This window comes from Gobius niger (genome assembly GCF_951799975.1).
Source record: "Gobius niger genome assembly, chromosome: 20".
In the NCBI taxonomy this organism is placed as follows: domain Eukaryota; kingdom Metazoa; phylum Chordata; class Actinopteri; order Gobiiformes; family Gobiidae; genus Gobius; species Gobius niger.
In genome coordinates, this window is record NC_136871.1 from 23,302,664 (window position 1) to 23,321,724 (window position 19,061).

The 19,061-nt window shown below is 40.5% G+C and overlaps 1 protein-coding gene across 1 annotated transcript in view; it reads right to left on the reverse strand.

Annotated features, from left to right (window-relative positions):
• Positions 1–1,021: 1,021 nt before the first annotated feature.
• The window catches only part of uba7 (ubiquitin-like modifier activating enzyme 7), a 38,967-nt gene continuing 20,927 nt past the window's right edge, over positions 1,022–19,061 (reverse strand). Inside the window, exons 22-24 of the mRNA XM_079578233.1 lie at positions 5,608–5,709; positions 3,888–3,970; positions 1,022–1,306 (exon numbers count right to left, since the gene is read on the reverse strand). Coding sequence (XP_079434359.1) covers positions 1,174–1,306; positions 3,888–3,970; positions 5,608–5,709 — 318 coding nt within the window. The 3' untranslated portion in view covers positions 1,022–1,173. The remainder of the gene's footprint in view (positions 1,307–3,887; positions 3,971–5,607; positions 5,710–19,061) is intronic.

Consider the following 19,061-nt stretch of genomic DNA (forward strand, 5'->3'; position numbering starts at 1 on the left):
AATGTGTAAAAGTGTGTAAACTTATCGGCACAGCTGTACATTATAACCAATTTGTTTTATTCTTAATTCACGTACCCCTAGTTTATTAGAAAACCTCAGATACAAACAGTGCTGTGCCAGAAGAGAACATACCTGTTTTAAATCCACAAACACACAACACACATTACACATTTATTTATTATAGATTGAAAAAAACAACCTTACATCATATCTCTCAAGCGCAGACATTCGTACTCCTCAAAACACTGGCATCCAAAAACAGAGGTCATAAATACACTAGTGCAAGTGTCGAGTGCAGCAGTTGTAGAGTAAGGCAGTTTGCATTGGCAGCACATGCACAAGAGCTACGCCAGGACAGGTGAAAGTTGTGTTGATATTTCTATCTCTATATTTATACGAAGGGAGGGGCTGCATTTGCGAACAAGGATTAGGTTGAAACAGCTGTGTCCAGATCGCTACGACAAGTGGGAGGGTAAAATCACTGTACTGTACTGTGTTTTTTTACTTGACTTTGTGGATAAAGGCCAATTAAAGCTTGCATTTCGATGTGGATTCAGATCACTATCTGATTTATCTACACTGAGACCAACAGGCCCGGTTTGAACCATGAGGCCATCCTTCTGTGGACCCACCACCTGCAGGAGAAGCCATAAGGGGCTGGTGCTGTGTGATTTAGGCAGCTCCAACCCGGCAACGGACAAGTGGAATAAAATGAATGAATGAATACACTAAAGTGTAGATAAAGACCCAATGATTAGTTTTAAAATCTTATAACGACAGAGAAAGACAGAGTATTTTGTGGTTTTAAAAGCATTTGCCTCTGAACGATAGAGCCATGACACAATCATAGTATTTCGACATTATACCTTATTCTCTAATCTATATGTTGTGCATTCCTGTACCCTGATAAACCACTCTGAAAGTCTTAAAATGTCTCTTAAATTAAAGCACGACATGGCATATTGCACATATTGCACATATAGCACATGTAGCACAAATGATGGCACTGAAAAAAATACAAAAAAACCCAAAACAGATCAACTTTCGCTCCTGAAACAAAATGGCAGAATATGGCAGAAGTCGGGAATCTTGTTCGTAAACATTTGCTATGCCAAGACGGCGAGTGCAGAAAGTAAAATGGCACGCTTTAAGCTTCCGCATTTTGAGGTCTCTTCACAGCAGGAGGTACTGGATCCGGGGGACCAGCTCACAGTCTTCATCCTCAGTGAAGGACGGGAACAGCTCCAGCATTTTCTTGTGAGGAGGAATATCTGTCTTGGTCACTTTTTTTATCAGCTCAGACACACTGCGAATAAGCGAGAAACTCATTTCAACAATCGTGACAATAATGGTGGTGATCTTTGTATGTAATGACCTATAAGTTTAAAGAGAAAGCCACTTTTGAGGTAAAGTTCCAATAGAAAGAAGAAAAGAGCTCACTGCAACCACTCAAATTGTGATATTGTTATGATTGCGACTGACCTCACCGCCCAGGGGAATACTGTTTGAATTGTTCAGTTCCACCAACACTCACAAACCCACCAAACACCCACAGGGCACTGGTAACTCTGCGCGATACCCTCATTGTTAGTTTTTGCGTATGAACGGGTAACGCAGACACATCCGCTGCAGATTGGACAAACCCACAGTGCGGGCTCCAGATGCAGCGTCTTTGTTTGTTCTGTGATATCTGCACACAGCTCCTCTCTGGGGACCGCAGCAGATGAAGCCACAGGAGAGGGGAGGAAAGAGAGACGGGGGGTTTGAGGGGGGGGTGGTGGTCATGTGGACAGCTGGTCCTACATGTCAAATGCCCACTAGCACCGGCTTCCTGTACAGTCGGATAATCACAAGCTGGGGGCATGGAGAGTGAAGTAAAACTAACAGCGCTTTATACGATCAAGTCAATTACGGGCACAAGTTATTATTCCCTTTGCTTAAACAGACAAGCCAGTCTGTCCACATAAATTGCGTGCCTTGCTTCTTTACTTTTGCATGAATTCACACACAATTAGACACAACAGAAACTAGTGACATGTACCAGGACTCATCATCCAGGGATAATCATATTCATTTGCTCTCAATTTCAGACGGATACTATATCAAACATTAGTCATTTACAGTTTTTTTAATCGTATCTGAAACGTTTGACTAAAGCTTTTGCGTTTGTTTTCAAACATCGCTCTGCATTATCACCTATAAAAGCCAGATTTATTGGAGTCTTCCCTTTTTACTGGATGAAAAGAGAAGCCGCGAGGTTCATTTCTCGGTCTGACTCATTCGCTGTGAAGATTTCGCTGTACGATACCACTTCATTTCCCCTATGGCATAAGCCATGTGCCCTTTAATGTGCTGCAAGTCCCAACAGCGTCTCCTTCGACACATTAGGAGGGAAAATAACTTAAGCACTCGCTCAACCCTTTCAAATCTTTGGCTTCTCAACAAACAGAGAAACCTGAGCAGCAGCGGGCCTCAATCGTCGGCGTGTAGTGATGCATAGTGTGAGCGTGTCAACAAAGGAAACGCCCTCATCCTGCCATTAACCTACACAACAAACAAAAGGATGCTGCTCTCTGGGAGGCTGTGCATGTGCACTGCTAAAGTTGGTACATGCGGTCATTCAGAAGCCAACCTGAGCATCACTCTGTCATTATTAGGGCTGCAAGATTCATTGTAATCAAATTAAAATGGCAAATAAATGGAAAATGGTAGCAATTATCAAAGTGCAAAAGTGAGTACAGTAAGAATTAAAGGAATAGGCCACCGTTTTTACATACTGAGATATGTTCTTACCTTAGCTTTGACGAGTTCTTTAGGACTTGTCTGGTCTTCCCCCGTGCCTTCAGTCACGTAAACACAGCTCAGACGGCGTTAGCATTTAGCCTCTCCCTCTCTACACTATAGCTCCAAAACAGGTCAAAATAGAAGCTACCAAGCTCTTCCACGTTTTCCCTATTTAAATATGGTTACAAAAATAAATATAAATATGGATACAAAGTATAATTACACTAAATTAAACAATGTGGATTTTCTAAGCGGATAAAAGGGGGAACTATATTGTAAGGTGTAATAATACCAGGAGTAATTTGGCATCCGCGCAATAAAGTGAAGATTACTGCGCGGATTTCGAACTACTGGTATTATTACGCCTTACAATATAGTTCCCCCTTTTATCCGTTTAGAAAATCCACATTGTTTAATTTTGTGTAATTATACTTTGTAGTGTAACACTTCACGTAACCATATTTAAATAGGGAAAACGTGGAAGAGCTTGGTAGCTTCTATCTTGACCTGTTTTGGAGCTATAGTGGAGAGAGGGAGAGGCTAAATGCTAACGCCGTCTGCGCTGTGTTTACGTGAAGACCAGACAGGTCCTAAAGAACTCATCAAAGCTAAGGTAAGAACATATCTCAGTATGTAAAAACGCTGGCCTATTCCTTTAAGTAAGATACTATATAATCATCTGCAAATGTATCCGCATGGTTTTCTACTATGCGCAAATCCTGCTAATCCTGAAGTTAAGAAAGTTCGACAAACATGTTCTGAAAAGTGTGATTCTTATATTAGTTTACTAGTTTAGGTTTCAGTCTTTGCTCAAATGTTAATGATTTTGACCATTAAAAGAAAGATAGCAGTGTGTTCAAAATTGCAAATATAAAAACAATCATTACAGAAAATTCACAATTATCTTACCAAAGCTGTTCATCCTGAGTCAGTACTAAATTAGTCCAGTTTTCATTGGTTGACCTGTATATTATTGTCTGCACCTCAAATTAGGAGCAGAAGCATCTTGGCGACTAAGGTGTATTTAGCGTTTGTTGTTGCAAGAAACTACGTAGTCAGGTTAAAAATTCTCCGGTGCTGGTGTAAAATAAGGTGGTAGTTACCTTAGTTTGAGCCTGTCCTCCTCGCCGTTGTAAATCCTAGACGTCCCATGGAAGAGGCAGCACACCTCCAGGTTATTTTGCTCCTGTCAGTCAAATAAGAAGAAAACATCTACGTGACAAAATCGCATCGAGAAGATCGTACAAACTTTTAGACACGTGATGAGAGTTGGCCCAGCGAACGCCCCGTGACCTCAACAACGCGCAGCTCAGGAAGCGCCGCAGTGTGTCCATAAACAAACACAGGAACACTGGCCTTTGAGAAGCTCCACAAAACCTGCAGCAAATACAGCCATTCCTCTACAATCCTACAATCCGCAGAGCCCTATTCAGCGGCACAATCAAATGTTTTCAGACGCCAAACTGAATCTGAGCTACAACGAATAAAACTGAATGAAAAGGCATTGCATTGAATTTTTAAGCCCACATAAACAAATTCAGCATGGTGGTGCTAATCCACAAAATGGTGTTTACACGGACACACTTATCCCTCGAACATTGTATTTAGCGAGGCTGTGGCGATGCTAGTACATGTTGTTCTTTGTCAAATGTGTGTTGAGCAATGCTTTATAAAAAAGCTTAAGGGGAGACAGTACAGGCAAAATTCAATTTTTTCAGTTTTCAGGTTTTGGGCCAAATTGGTCTCTGAACATACAAGCTTTCACCCGGAAACCAAAAATATGCCTAATCTTCACAATAACATGTTTAAATATTGCGCTGATTCAATGTTCCCCCATAGACTTATATGGGAGAATGCAATTTCAAGGGCTTTTTTCTCAAAACACATTTTTCTGTCATTGTGGCGACACTATGTCCACGTCAGTAGGACCTAAAGACTTCAAATTTTCCAGCCTTGGACTGAACAATATTTGGAAGATTTTTTCAGTATGATTTTTTATTATCTAATCCCTAGCCTGATTTATTGAGTTTTGAATGTCAAAAAATAAGGCGAAAATGAATTTTTTACACTCTTTTCCACTAAAAAACAGCTTATTTTAAAACTAAACAAGAAATCCAAAATCCCCACTGAAAAAGTCTTGGTAACTTATTCATCAATAAAATGAAACCATACATTTGAATGTAGCTCTGTCCATTATTCAGATTTTGTCGCCGAAAAGATGGGAAATTTTGGGGCATTTTTAGGCATAAAACACCTTGTTCTTATATGAAAAGATAAAATGACAGAAAACTTGCAATGTATTTTTTTCTCACATTTATGCCAGTGATCTACAGCAAAGGTTTCAAATTGATATCTGTAAATATACATTTCGTCCCTATTCACCTGCAGTGTCTCGCCTTAAATCCATTAATTTCAGTTTCTTTTTCTATTTCTTTCAAATTGGGAACATTTTGCACCTTCAAACAGGAGTTCATATCACATTTCTGAATGATGTGCTTTTCCCACTGTGCTTGAATCAATAAATTGCCTCCTTTTGAATGTTTATTGATTACCCATGCCTTTATAATTACGTTTACTGGGCCATTTGCACAAGAGTAAAAAGCATTTGTGTGTTTAACTTATATCATTTACATGGTAGATAAGGATGTTTTTCAGGACTGGCTCTGGTCACTGTGACTAGAAGGTGTAAAGTGCCCATTTTAAAACAATGTCTATTGTGTTTCACTGGTGGGTAGGGAGTAATTATTGGCAAAGCACATCAAACTTGCACTCAGTAACTCTTGACTCTCTACAGAAAGTTTCCATCCGGAGAGAAAGAAATACCTTGACGAACTGGATCAGCTCCTCCAAGGTCATTTCCTGTCCACCCCTGCGTCTGCCTTCAACCAGGAAGTCGTCCCACAGTGTGAACTCCTCTCCTGCGACCTGCAGATAGACACAGCACACATGGAAGCATAGTTTAACATCGCTGACAGATGAAGCCCCCTCACTGTGAAGGATGTGCCCAAGATGGTGTTGAAACTGGCAGAAACTGTCAAAAGCTGCAACATGATACGGTTTGATCAGATAAGCACATCCCCAAAATGACAGAGTGAAAAGGTCCTGAATGGAGCTGATTGCAAATCACTAAGATAAGATAAGATACATATAAATGATAAGCTACTTATTTATTGAATTTTGTCCTAGTTTTCACTGATTTGAATATGTATTTATTAAATCAATGTGAAATATGCCTAAAACATAAACGATAAATGCGACACCTCCACAAATACATATGTTAACCTCCTACCCTCCGCCTTAACCGAGAGCATTTTCTCCGGTTCGGCTTTACCCAAATCAAAAGGCTTCTTGACTGGAGAGCAACACTGTAACGCCTCATTTGAAAGCTAAAATCACTGCATTTTTGTCATGTTTTTGTTGCTTTTTCGTCACTTTTTTGTCACTTTTTTTTGTTGTGTTTTCGTCTCTTGCTTTTCGTCTTTTTTTTTCTTCTTTTTTTTCATGTTGTTTTGTTTTGTTTTTGTCACTTTTTTGTTGCTTTTCCAGCACATTTTTTGTTTTTGGATGCTTTTCTTTTAAGCTTTTAGATTTGGGTACATTTCGGTTACGCCCGGGGGTAAGGGTAAGGTAAAGTGAGAGGCCAGACCGGTGGCCCTAGAGCCAGTGGCCCTTCTGTGCTCTTCCAGAATGGACATATGGCCAGTCCGCCCCTGGATGGAATAGATTTATAATTCATGGTAAAAGTATGTCACTGTTATTGTTTTTTCTTTTTTTTCTTTCTTAATTCTCTCTCCTCTCTTTCCTTCCCTGTTCCTGTCCTTTGTTATTATTCCATACCCTCTTTCCTTTTCTTGTAGTTATTTTATGTTAATATTATCATATTGTGAAATGAAAATTAATCTTTGTGATCATAATAAATGTAAATAAACAAATAAAAATGTATGCATTTATTCATATAGATATATAGAACTCCTCTCTCCCCGTTGTAAGCCCCCGCCTGTGTTCTATGCATTGTCTATTGTCTCATGTCCCCCTCATCTTTGTAGAAATGCATAAATATGATTTACACTTTCTTCTTCACTTTTGTAAATGCTGTATGCACTGTTAATGTCTACGGAGAAAAAAAAAAAAAAGTATGTCACAATAAAATGGCAAGACATAATGATGCTGGCTCTCACAATCGGAGCATTGAGGATGACGCTAGAAACTGTCGGTGACCGGTTCAAACGTAGGGCAGCGCTACATGATATGAATGAGTCCTACACAACACGTGAAAACGCAAACAAGATTTCTTTGAATAACGTCTCACAATCTAGCATACACAGTTTTCTGAAGAGAGAACCACATTGGGATCCATCAGCCTCGAGGCAGATGATCGTCACCCCTGTATCATACCCCAGCCTCACGAGACCTGGCTTTCAGACTCACCACTGCGGAGGCTTTATTCTCAAGACATCAACCTTTGACCTTCACACAAAGACACAACACAGGGGGCTGACATTCGGCAACATTAGTTATTATGCAGAAAGTGCCAATAAGAAGCAGAAGCAGGTTACAGCATGACAGCGCGCGCAGGCAAAATACAGCATTGACCACATGTGAGACTAGAACAAAGAGTCCCCTGACCATTCATTTCCAACTACTAAAAAAAATGGTAAGCTCTAAAACTCTTGAATATGAATCACAATGAGGTATTTTTGACATGGAGATAGACCAATGGCAAGGCCCTTCCTTTCTCTCAAAAACAAGAAACAACAACAAAGATCTATTTTTTTCTGTGCGAGATGTTCTTTCCGCTAAACCACCTAATTCTTATACAGTATGTGATTCAGAATTTATATAATCTATACTGCAAAATGGCACACTTTCCCATAAAACAGTTCTGGATCTAAACAATGATCTGGCTTCGCGCAAATATCAATCATTTGGTCTTTAACTGAACGTAGAGGTTTTTGAACATATCACACACAATTTAGTATTTTCTAAAGCACTGTTTGTCCAAACCCCTTTTCAAAGCACTACTTGTCTGAGCGCAAAGATAGAGACAATGCCCCGACAGGCTGACAGACTCCAGCAGAAGAGTGTCTCCACATAGCCACTCAGTTGTAAGCGCTGGAATAGAGAGGGGTAGTCTGAAGTTCCCCTTGGCTGCTGGAGCACAGATAATTGGAGCCAGGTTTAGCCAAAGCTTTTGGTATTCACATCTCGAGCCAAGATTTGATCCTCGCAGAACCCCTCCTGTCCAGACGAACCCTGTGTGTACAAGCTGCTAAACGGGTGACATAGTTTGGGAGATTCAGCATAGTCCACATAAGGGCGAGTGGAGCGTGAAGAAGGCTGCTAGGTGTGTGGGTTTTTATGCTGGTTTTGCAATTTATTTAGCTGAAGTTAACAAAATTATGTATATCATTGTGGCATTATAATCTACCTTGTCGTGAAATTGAATAAAGCAAATACACTTGCATATGAAAAAAACCCTGATGCTTTTTTAAAAATGTTATTTCCCAAACTGTAGCACAACACGGTCTTGCAGAGTCATTGTTGGACAGCTGTAGTGGTCTCATGCCAGGCCTCTATTGTGTGCAGATGCTCTTTTCATACAAAGCACTGTAGGCCTTCACTGTTGCCTCTGTGTTAGTATGAAAATAACTGACTGTCCCAGATTGTTGCCTATGTGCGTTGTGTGTGTGGTGACGTCAGATATTGAGCTCTACAGCAGTTTGGGATAGAGTAAGTGAGAACTGAAAACTGCCCGATGGAAATAATTATCAAAGCTTTTGCCATGGGAGTAAAATGCAATGTAAAGGATGATTGATGAAGTAGGTGCTTTTGTGGATTGGAGAGAAAAAACTGTCTAATAGCATAATGTAATCTTGGTATGTCAGGTAAGATTATAGTGTGCACACCGGCCCTCAGACAAAAAGGCGCCCAGAGGCTGTTGCTACATGCAGTACAATTCATTGATAAAGTAGATACAGAAAATGTTCTTACAGATGTTCATCAACAAAACATGCAAGAAACAAAAAGACAAGGTCAGTTTTTCATTCATAAAATACAATTTTCCCCAAGTGCTATATGTTTGTTGGAGCAGCTCCCTGACATGTTGCCAGTTCTAAAAACGTACACGTGTCAAGTGGGTTATTAGGGTCGTATGCTAAAATCATTAATTAACCTTGATCACTGGTGGAGTGTGAGATTGATTGAAAAAGGTGAAGCTTCCAATTTACTGGGCAATCTTCGTTCCAACCTGCACCTGTGGTCATGAGGTCTGGGTCATGACCAACAGAACAAGGGGATACAAGCGGTCAAAATGAGTTTCCTCCGCTGGGTGGCCTTAGAGACATGGACGGAGCGTTGATCTCTTGCTAGCTCCAGGGAGTGTGAGAAGATCTCTGAACAGGATCAACGCAAAGCTCCGGATTCAGACAACATACCAGGTCATGTACTGAACGGTTGCGCTGATAAACTCACTGGTCTTTGCGGACATTTTTAACACATCTCTGCAGCAGACTGTTGTTCCAACGTGCCTCAAAGCAACCACCATCATTCCGGTGCCAAAGAAGTCCCCACCCTCCTGCTTTAACGACTACCGCCCAGTAGCTCTCACTCCAATTTTTATTAAGTGCTTTGAGCGTCATGGACCACATCAAGTCTGTTCCCCCGCCCACTCTGGATCCATACCAGTTTGCTTATCGGTCCAATCGTTCAACTGAAGATGCCATCGCCACTGCGCTTCATACACCCTCACTCACCTCGAAACAAAGGACTCCTACGTTAGAATGCTGTTTTTAGACTTTAGCTCACCATTCAACACTATAATCCCACAGCAGCTAATACACAAACTGCACAAACTCCACCTGGGGATCAACACATCACTGTGCAACTGGCTGCTAGACTTTCTGACGGGGAGACCACAGGCTATACGTGTCGGCGGCAAGTCCTCCAGAACCATCACACTGGAACACGGGGGCTCCCCAAGGCTGTGTGCTGAGCCCCCTCCTGTTCACTCTGCTGACCCATGACTGCACTCCAAAGTACGGCCCAAACCTCTTCATCGAGTCTGCAGACGGCACAGTGGTGGGCCTCATCAGAAACCAGTCAAAGTACAAGAGTGAGGTGAGCATTCTGGCCATGTGGTGCACACAGAACAATCTCTCTCTAAATGTGGAGAAGACAAAAGAGATTATTGTGGACTTTCAAAGAGTGCAGGTCCAGCATGCTCCTTTAACAAGCAACGGTGCTGCAGTGGAGAGGGAGACCAGCACTAAGTTCCTGGGTGTGCACATCACAGAGAAGCTCTCCTGAACCATGCACACTACATCACGTAGAAAAGTAATCAGCGTTTCTACTTTCTCCGCAAGTTGAGAAGAGCCAGAGTCCCAGCCTCCGTTATATGCAAAATCTACAGAGGGACAATCCTGAACTCCCTCCCTTCCCTGCCCTCCCTATGCTCCCACCCCCCACTCTCCACCCCCCCGCTCCACAACAAGGACGAAAGAATAAACATCTCAATTCATTGTCAAATGAATTGCCGATAAACATATTGGAATTGATCTCTTGCTAAAGTGCAGATCCCATCAATGAAGCACTGCTTAAAATGGTAAAATAAGTCATCCAGAATAATTACCGACAACAGTCTGATATGGGTTTCTTACAGTCCACATTTCTGTCTCCAAACTGACTGGCGGCATTACGGGCTTTGGTTTACCGCAGCCACCACATCTCTGTGTCTGAAGTCTTGGGGGGGGGAAATAAGCTGTGGTCATGTACCCCACTCCACTGTGAAAAACATGTCTTTTTAAAGGTTCATATTTTTTACGCACAGACGGTGAGTTGTTGCACAGGAACAGCATCTGACATAAAGACTGGCCAAATCACTGTGTCATTTCTTTTCTTCTTGTTTTGTTACACTGGCTTAATGATTTGCAAAATACACACAACGTTTTTTGGAACTTCCCTTTAAAAACATTTGATTCAATTGAGTTTATTATAAGGGAACTGGCATTTCTGGTTCGGTCTACTTCTCTCTGAGACTATAAACTTATTTCTATTTGAACACCATGGAAACAAATCGAGTACCTTTGCGTCACAATATAACAGCGTTTGCCGTTGTGTATACGGACAACACGGCTATATAGACAGATAACCCACTTCCTGTTTGAGGCTCTTCCCTAAACACAGATGATAAAACAACACTGCACATATTTAGATATTGGGCTATTTTTACACTTAAATATCTCTTGTTCATAACACAGGATTTGAAAAACAATACAGCCTCTTGGTAATGAAGTCGCATGATTGATGGAGGCCTGAAATAGCCCTAGACACGACAAGGGAAGGCAGTGGAGTGCAGGAAGTCGGGTTACTGGTCCTGATAGGGCATAAAGGCTGATAGTGAACCGAAATGTGCGAGATGCAAAATGTCAGCTTTAAATCTTGGTACAATCGCAGCAGGAAGAAGAAGTAGAAAAACCTTCTTGCTCAACTGCCAAACTTTCTGGCGAACATCCCAACAGTGGAAACATTTTTACAGCTCCATTTGAGACTGTAAGGCTGGTCCTTCAAAGAGAACTAGCTCTTCTTTTTAAAGAGTTTTAGCCACACGCAGGGTCTATGTGGTCCGTTAGATCATGGTCTCATCACAATCTCCCTTTCCTTTTTGTAAGCCATCTGGTTAGTATATAAACCTTACTGTAGTCTGCATACTTTGATATGTCATTTAATGGGTAATATATATTCTTGAGAACAGTAGTTTTAAAGGGGGCCATTTGTGCTATTTCAATTTGAGGCTTTGCGTGGAAAATTCATTTGTGTGGTTCCATGTAGGCTGTAAGTCTTTTACCGAGCGTTTTCATCACCCAGTCCTGTAATATGTGAGGCTAGAACTAAATTGCTGTTGTCTGTGGAAAAATGAGACAGGGGTCCATGTGTTTTTCACATCTACGCACTTCTTTATCAACTTACTGTGACCATGACTGGAATATAATGCAGTACTTTTAGGCTAGTAATGCTCCTCTGCCCAACTAAACCCTTTCCTCATGGCTTTCTGATGATTGGTACAATATTGTCATGGGCTTTGTTAGTCAACAATAAATAAACACAGAAACAAGTCACCTACAGCCATGAACTGAGCATGAAATAAACAATAAATAACTGAAAACTACAATGTAATGTTTTTCTCCCTCTTAACACAAAGCAACAAAAGTTGCGCCTTCCCAAAACAACAGCTGGGAAAACTGTAACCCGTGTTTTAATTTCAGATGTAACGATGCATGCAACTCCAGTGTTGGCATTGCCAGTGATAATTAGTAATCCAGGCCCTACTTTTTGTTTTGGGCCTACATTATTATTTAAACCCTAAATTGTAATTGTAAGTAAATTAAATAATTTAGCCAGAATACGAACTTTAAAATCCTATAAGTGTGTTAGCAATGAAAGGCCCTTTATCTCCATATGGGCTGGCTGTCATAAACATGTTAGCTGTTGTTTTGTGACCTCAGCCCTGTCCTGGTGAGGATGCCCTTTGTGTGATGGGGAGTGTCATCTGCTACCTGATCACTATTGATCACCAGAGTCTTTGAGGAAAACCTACAGACAGATGGCCTGGATCTCCAACTGTTCGACTCAACACAACACACTGCAATTAGCTGAGGAGGCACGGCGGACCCGGTAAGGAGGAAGGGAAGAAACAATGGCAGGGGAATGTAATTTCACAATATTAGGACTCACAATAGCATTCATACCTTAAGGTCAATATAATAATAATAATAATGATAATAAATGTCACTTTTAGTGCTCTTTTGTCCAGAGTTTTTGAGACATGTTGCCACAGTCAAATGTAACTGTGTCTAATGTGTAAATATTTTTGGTGACTGATTGCCAGATGTTGTGTGATATGTGATTTACAAAGTATATGCAACAATGTATTTACATTTGACAATGATCAAACTGGCTAAAATATACAGTGTAACTGTAACCTCTTCATACAGTAAAGTTGTCATGGCTAGACAATAGTGTAAACAAGCCACAGGAGACACTCTCAAGTAAGTGCTGAGTTTGACACAAGGCCTAAAAGTGCTCCTGAAAGGCAGCCATTGATGTGTAAAACAGTAAACACACTGTCTGTGTGATTGTCTTTCAAATGTGGAGATAGCAGCAGCACTGAGGATGACCCGAGGCACGAGGAGGGCTGAGTCAATAAAACGCTGCACTCACAAATGGGACAAGACAAGTAGCAGCCTGCAGAACAAATGTCCAAGCTCCAGTGAAGGGGCAAGGACTTTACATTTCAATTCTGGGGTTGATAGTAGCGCCAACAGGTCATAAATTATCCTAATGGTTTATTTGTAATTTAAACTCTGCTTTGCAGCTGCGATGACAGATCTGATGATATCATAGTAATCATAGCGTTAAGATAATCTAATTTCTGTTAATCTACCGCAGGGGCCAATGTGGAGCGTGCAAGATGGTGCTAGAATTTGATTCGGTTCGTTATTGAAAAGATTGTGAAAGGTTACTAGGAGGAACACAAAAACCGTTGTGTTCCCTTCAAAAGCACAATAACTAAGAAGCAAATTAATTAATTTTAAGTCACCATAAAAATAAGTTAAAAAAAAGGGTCCAAATTCAGATCAGTTGGAAATCAAAACAAAATGGCCCAAACTCAGTAATAGTTTACATGTAGAAACTTCCAATGTTACCTAAATCTATTTTACAATATTTTTACACTGATATTATTTACAATGAGCAAGGAGAAGGGCGCACGGTATGTTTTAGAGAAATTGCTAAACATGGTTGAATATGGTGTAACCGTAACCTGATATGACAGTGCCAATATCATCTGCACTGATATCAATCTGGGTTCACTCCTGCTTAAATCGTCCGGGGAGAGGACCAACATTTGGCACAGTATTTGCTACTGATTAAATAAATTACATCTCGTTTTTACCAGTCGCAGCCAAGTCTCCAAGCAACAGATCGCAAATCCATAAAGTCTATTGGTTTTCATGTTCTTTATTATTATTCCTCTTCCATCTTTTTCCCGATTTTCTAGAGCTTTCAGCACCTTCATGCTTTGTGCAATTTATGCAAGTTATGCATCAAAATGTTCCGCATGTTGAGGAGAAGGGTGCTATTACTTTTGGGACTTCTGCAACTTACGGTTTTTCCGCAATCGGCCGAAATGTCGGAGATTTTTCCCATTGACTTATAATGGGGCTGCTGCAAATCCATGCTTTTCTGCACTTTTTTCTGCATTTTATGCAATTTCTGCACTTTGTGCAAGTTCAGCTTCTGCAACTTGTTGGTTTTGAGAAAAAATTGTCCTTCTGCAGATTTCCAGTTTTTTTATACAAGAGTTTGAAATTTTTGCATTGGTGTGTATGGGGGGAATCCAGCCAATGGGGAGACTCCAGGACTTTCAGCCATTTGTGCTTCTGCCAATCAAGCACTGAGGCCATTTCAACAGTTTGACCAGTTTATGGAATTTAAAAAGTTTATGCAACATTAATAATTTATGCAAATTAACCACTTTATGAGATTTAACCAGTTTATGCATTTTAAAGCATTTATGCAACTTAAGAGTTTATGCCATTTAAGATGTATGAATTTTAAAGAGTTTATGCAATTTACATAATTTATGCAAATTAACCCATTCATGCATTTTACCACTTTATGCAGTTTATGCAACATGACATTTTATGCATTTGACCAGTTTATGCAAATTTGATTATGCAATTTGAACAGTTTATGCAATTTCTGCATTCGCTTCCCGCATTTCCGCAGTCAATCGCAATGGCGCAGCCATTGCATTTCTAGTTCTGATTGTTATGTGTGTTTGCAAGTATGTAGGTTGCTAAGTTTGTAAGTATGTAGCGGCATGTCATTTTTTATGTCTTTATTCGTATCCATTAACCTGTTGTTGTCAGGGAGCAATACCAGATTGAATCGAATTGAATGTTTTTGTGAACTCACAAACACCGCAGGAATTCAGCTTGTAGGCAAGATTAGGTTAAAATAATTAGGTTTAATTTAGGTAATTTAGGTTTAAATAATAATAATTAAAATAAGCCGGGGGAAAAGTCGAGCTGTACGGTATGAGACTTTATGAACTTCAATATTATGCTCAGAATATTTTTGCTATTATTGATATCTTACTGAACCATTTCAACACATATTTATGTTATATTTAAACTGCATTGGCAAAAGCAGAGGAGGTCAGTAATATTGCAATATATTGGTGATTATATGCAGTCCTACAATACAGTAGTCTGTTGCCGTATCGATCAGCCTCTCACCAAAGCACTCACACATGTATGCAACAACAGCAGTGATGTAACTGTTTCAGGCAGTGGAACAGACTATTGACATGTTTTTCTATATAATGTTGTTCAATAGGTCAAGTCCATGTCAGTAGTAAATAAGGCCTGTTTTATCTAAGCCTCTCAAATGAGACAGACATTTGCAGGTAAGAGGTCATTTGGGAGGGATGCTGTACATCCGGATCCCCTTTTCTTGGTAAACATGCACTTACGTGTAAATATGCCGATTTAAACACTTCCACACATTCATCCAGAAAAAAACAAAATGACATCACTAACTCCCCACAGAGCGGATATAAACATCTGGGGTCTTGGTATGAGCACATTTGGAGGTACTGCTCTGCCCAATAATCTGTTTTATGTGTGTTTCCATCGCAGCTGGTGATAGAGTTGCGACTGCTGCAAAGCTTAATTGATTTTAATTGTCGACAGTCCATGCGTGCAGAACATATGTGTTGTAAAAGGCCGGTACATAAGTATATGGTATAAAAATGTACAGGATATGTGATAATGATCCAAATGTACTGAACACAAAAAAAAAATGCTTTAATTTTGCATTAGAGGTTGGTACAAAGATCGATTGAATTCCTTTTATTTTACAAGAATTCTTCATGTATTGAGAATTTATTACCTCTATAAATTTTTACTGAGCTAGTTTTGGCTATGAGATCACTTATTTGAACCATTCGCACATGTCTCTGGCCTGTGTCACGCCTTAACTATTCATCATAGTGCTATTGTTCCATATAAAGTCATCAGCAGCATGTTGTTGTGTACAAATAGCAATGGGGAAGGACATTGATGCACGAGGAACTAACATGTGTCGAACAAAACAACAAAAACACACAAAAAAAAACGCTTACAAAAGTCCACACAGCAGCATCAGAAGGCACGAGGCGTCTGAGTGGACCACAGATTACTTAGTACCCACTGGCTCTGTTCATGTATAAGTCTAGAGTTACAGGGTACAACAATGGCAGTCCCAAAGGAGAGCGAGGATTTGGGATCGTGTTCACCTCATTCCTTCTGCAGGACCCTGATATAACCACATGTGAAGGAACGCCAGCCCTTTGTTGTTCCTAAGCCTCAGCGACTCTTGTGGCAGATGTTTGGTTTGCAATTATATGTGTCCCTCAGCTCCCAAAACATTTACTTGTTCAGCCAATGAGTGGGGCAGATGAGATATTCAAAATTAAGCAGAGGCATTGATTATTTGGGAGATATACACCGTAGAGAACTTACCATTCTGTCAACAAATAAGTAAGTGTTATTTGTCATTGTACAACAAAAATTGTGTTCAGCTGTTAGTCCTGAGCCGCTGTGACTGAGCCGCGCCGCCACTGTGGGCCAACCTGACCAGCATGTTTTTGGAATCGGGGTAACCGTAGCCCCCGGAAGAATCCTCTATAATGGTGCAGCGTCTCCTGGGTTTGTCCCTGTTTCAGAGCGTGGTGTCCTGCACTGGTCAACTCCACCTCCTCTTTCCTCTTCCTCCTGAGCAGCTCCCTCCGCCCCACAACAGTCTTTCATCATATTCTGGGAAGAGCTTTGCAGTTAATCTGTTTTATTCTCCAGTGAACGTCTATTAGCCAGAACAACAGTAGGGATAGAAGGCATGTGTGGCTTAGCTGCGAGTCTTGCCCGGATACCTCCTCGTTTGTCCCTTTCTTGTTTCCGGTAGCTCCTCTTGTGACGCCTCCCCTGTACTGCAGGTGTGGGGGGCTCTTGGTGCCTCTTCAGTGTCTCAGAAGAAGAAATTTGTAGGTCTCAGATGTCTTTAGCTCATAAGATGGCTGTTTGTTTACAAGTAAAAAAAAATATATATCCACAAATGTCCCCAAAGGAAAGCTAAATATTATTTAATAAAACTGTTGGAGGGATTGGATTCAAACAAAGAGATCAGAGATAACGGTATCAGTGTTAACGATATCAGAGATAACTGTACATGGATTGTAGTAGACAAAAGTTCCTAAGCGCTTTGGATGACCAGACGTTTTCTCTGTCCACTCCTTGTTCCCACCGAAGCTAAAGTGCTCTCAACACAATCTGGTTTCAATACTGTGTTTCCGGAGGAGGAAGAGAATAGGCATCATTTCTGCAAACAATTAGCATGTAGCCAGTGTGATGACTGGCCTTTGAGAGGCTGCTTTAAGATCAGGAGCTTTGAGGCTAACTCTGCTAATTCGATTAAACGCTGAAAGGGAAAGGGAGAGAAGACCGGGTATATAACAGTGTCAGGGATTTGAGACTCAAGACTCAAGTCCAGGCCCAGTTCAGTGAATAGAGGAAACGTGCAGCAGCAGAAAGAGTTCCCCTCCATTGTGTGACTTACAAAGGAATGCTGAAGAACTAACCCGGTTAAAGACATTTTGATATTAAAGTGCAAATAACATCAGCGCAATAATATGAATCTGGAATGACTCCTCCTTGACTCCTTGAAATTGTTTGAATAAGGACAGATTTTTGGAGTATTTGCAAGTATGTAGTGTTAAAAATATATATGTAAAGTCATTTATATTTAATCCAATTAGAATCCATTAGAATAAAATGTTATACATGAAATTGGCTTTCATGTTATACATGGAAACATAAGCATTCATTGGACACCAAGACAATAAGTTGTTGGTGCCGGGATCGAACTATCATTCTTCCGGTTGTGACGCCTGAGTCCATGTTTCTTACTTTTTTTTTTGGAGGGATGTAATTTAAAAATGAATAAATAATAATAATTCCAAATGAAAGTAAGTCATACTAAGTGTAGCCAAATAAGATAAGATCAGAAAAATGTAGATAAACATGGCCAATAATAGAAGATCCATGTGAAATAGATATAGAGGTGAACTAGCATAAAGTTTAGGACTTTTATATTTGAATTTGGAGTCTCTTTGTTTTGGGAGTGAACAATTATTCACAAAGTCAGCAAAATAATATTGCAATGTTTTTGATTTGGGGTGAGGCGAAGGGTAAAGCAGTGTTCATATCAAGTTGAAAGTATCCTCCTGCTCCCTTGTCTTTGGGGGGAGGCCACAGCTCAGTTACAGCTGCAGCAACACTCATTAATCTCAGCGCGTTCTTCGAAAATCCTTGAGCGTCCTGTTGAACTGCACTCTCGAGGTCACACTCAGGCAGCACATGTGGAAGCAGTGGGCAAAGCTCCAAGGCCCCACAGCCCCAGCCTACAGTATATCCCCATGTGGAGGGCAGAGAGCTGGGCCAGTCTCCGGTGACCAGGGACAAGTCTACATCACACTCCCTGGATGGTTAAAGGTCTGTACTCAACAAAACTCTGCTGAAACTCCCCTACAGTCGGAGCACACCTACTGGTGTCCCGTTCCACAGAGCAGGCAGTGGTTTGTCTTAAAAAAGAAGAATAAAGAACACATATACCATGAAGGAGGAATTTGAACCAAAGTGGGTTTACTGTCCAGAAAAAAGAAAAACAAAAGTTGGTGTGGCCAAGGGAAAATACTTATGTGCAGAAGTAACATAAATGACAAATTATATCCAAGCAACAATTCGAACCATGCCCATCGCAAACAAACTGAGCCACTACAAATTTTAAACCACATAGAAATGCACTTGTTACATTCGGCATTCAATAAGATCACTCAGGGTGTGCAAAATAGACAGGAAATGTGCAAACAGTTAAATAGTAAAAAAAGAGGTATTATCGTTATCTTATCTTAAATGACGCCAGACTTCAACTGCACAGCAACACATTCACATCAAAAGTGCCTTGCTCAAGAGCAGAGCAACAGCAGCGCAACCTTGAGAACAGCTGTAGGTTATATTACAGCATTACAGAATAGTTCAGTAGTAGCTACAGTAACCAAACTCCAATGGTCCAGGAAAAAAACAGCAAAGAAATTAAATAAAAATCACTGTGTCTAAGAAGCAACAAAATATACAACACTAACTTGATGCTACTCCAGATCAAACTTCTAAAATAGACTTTAT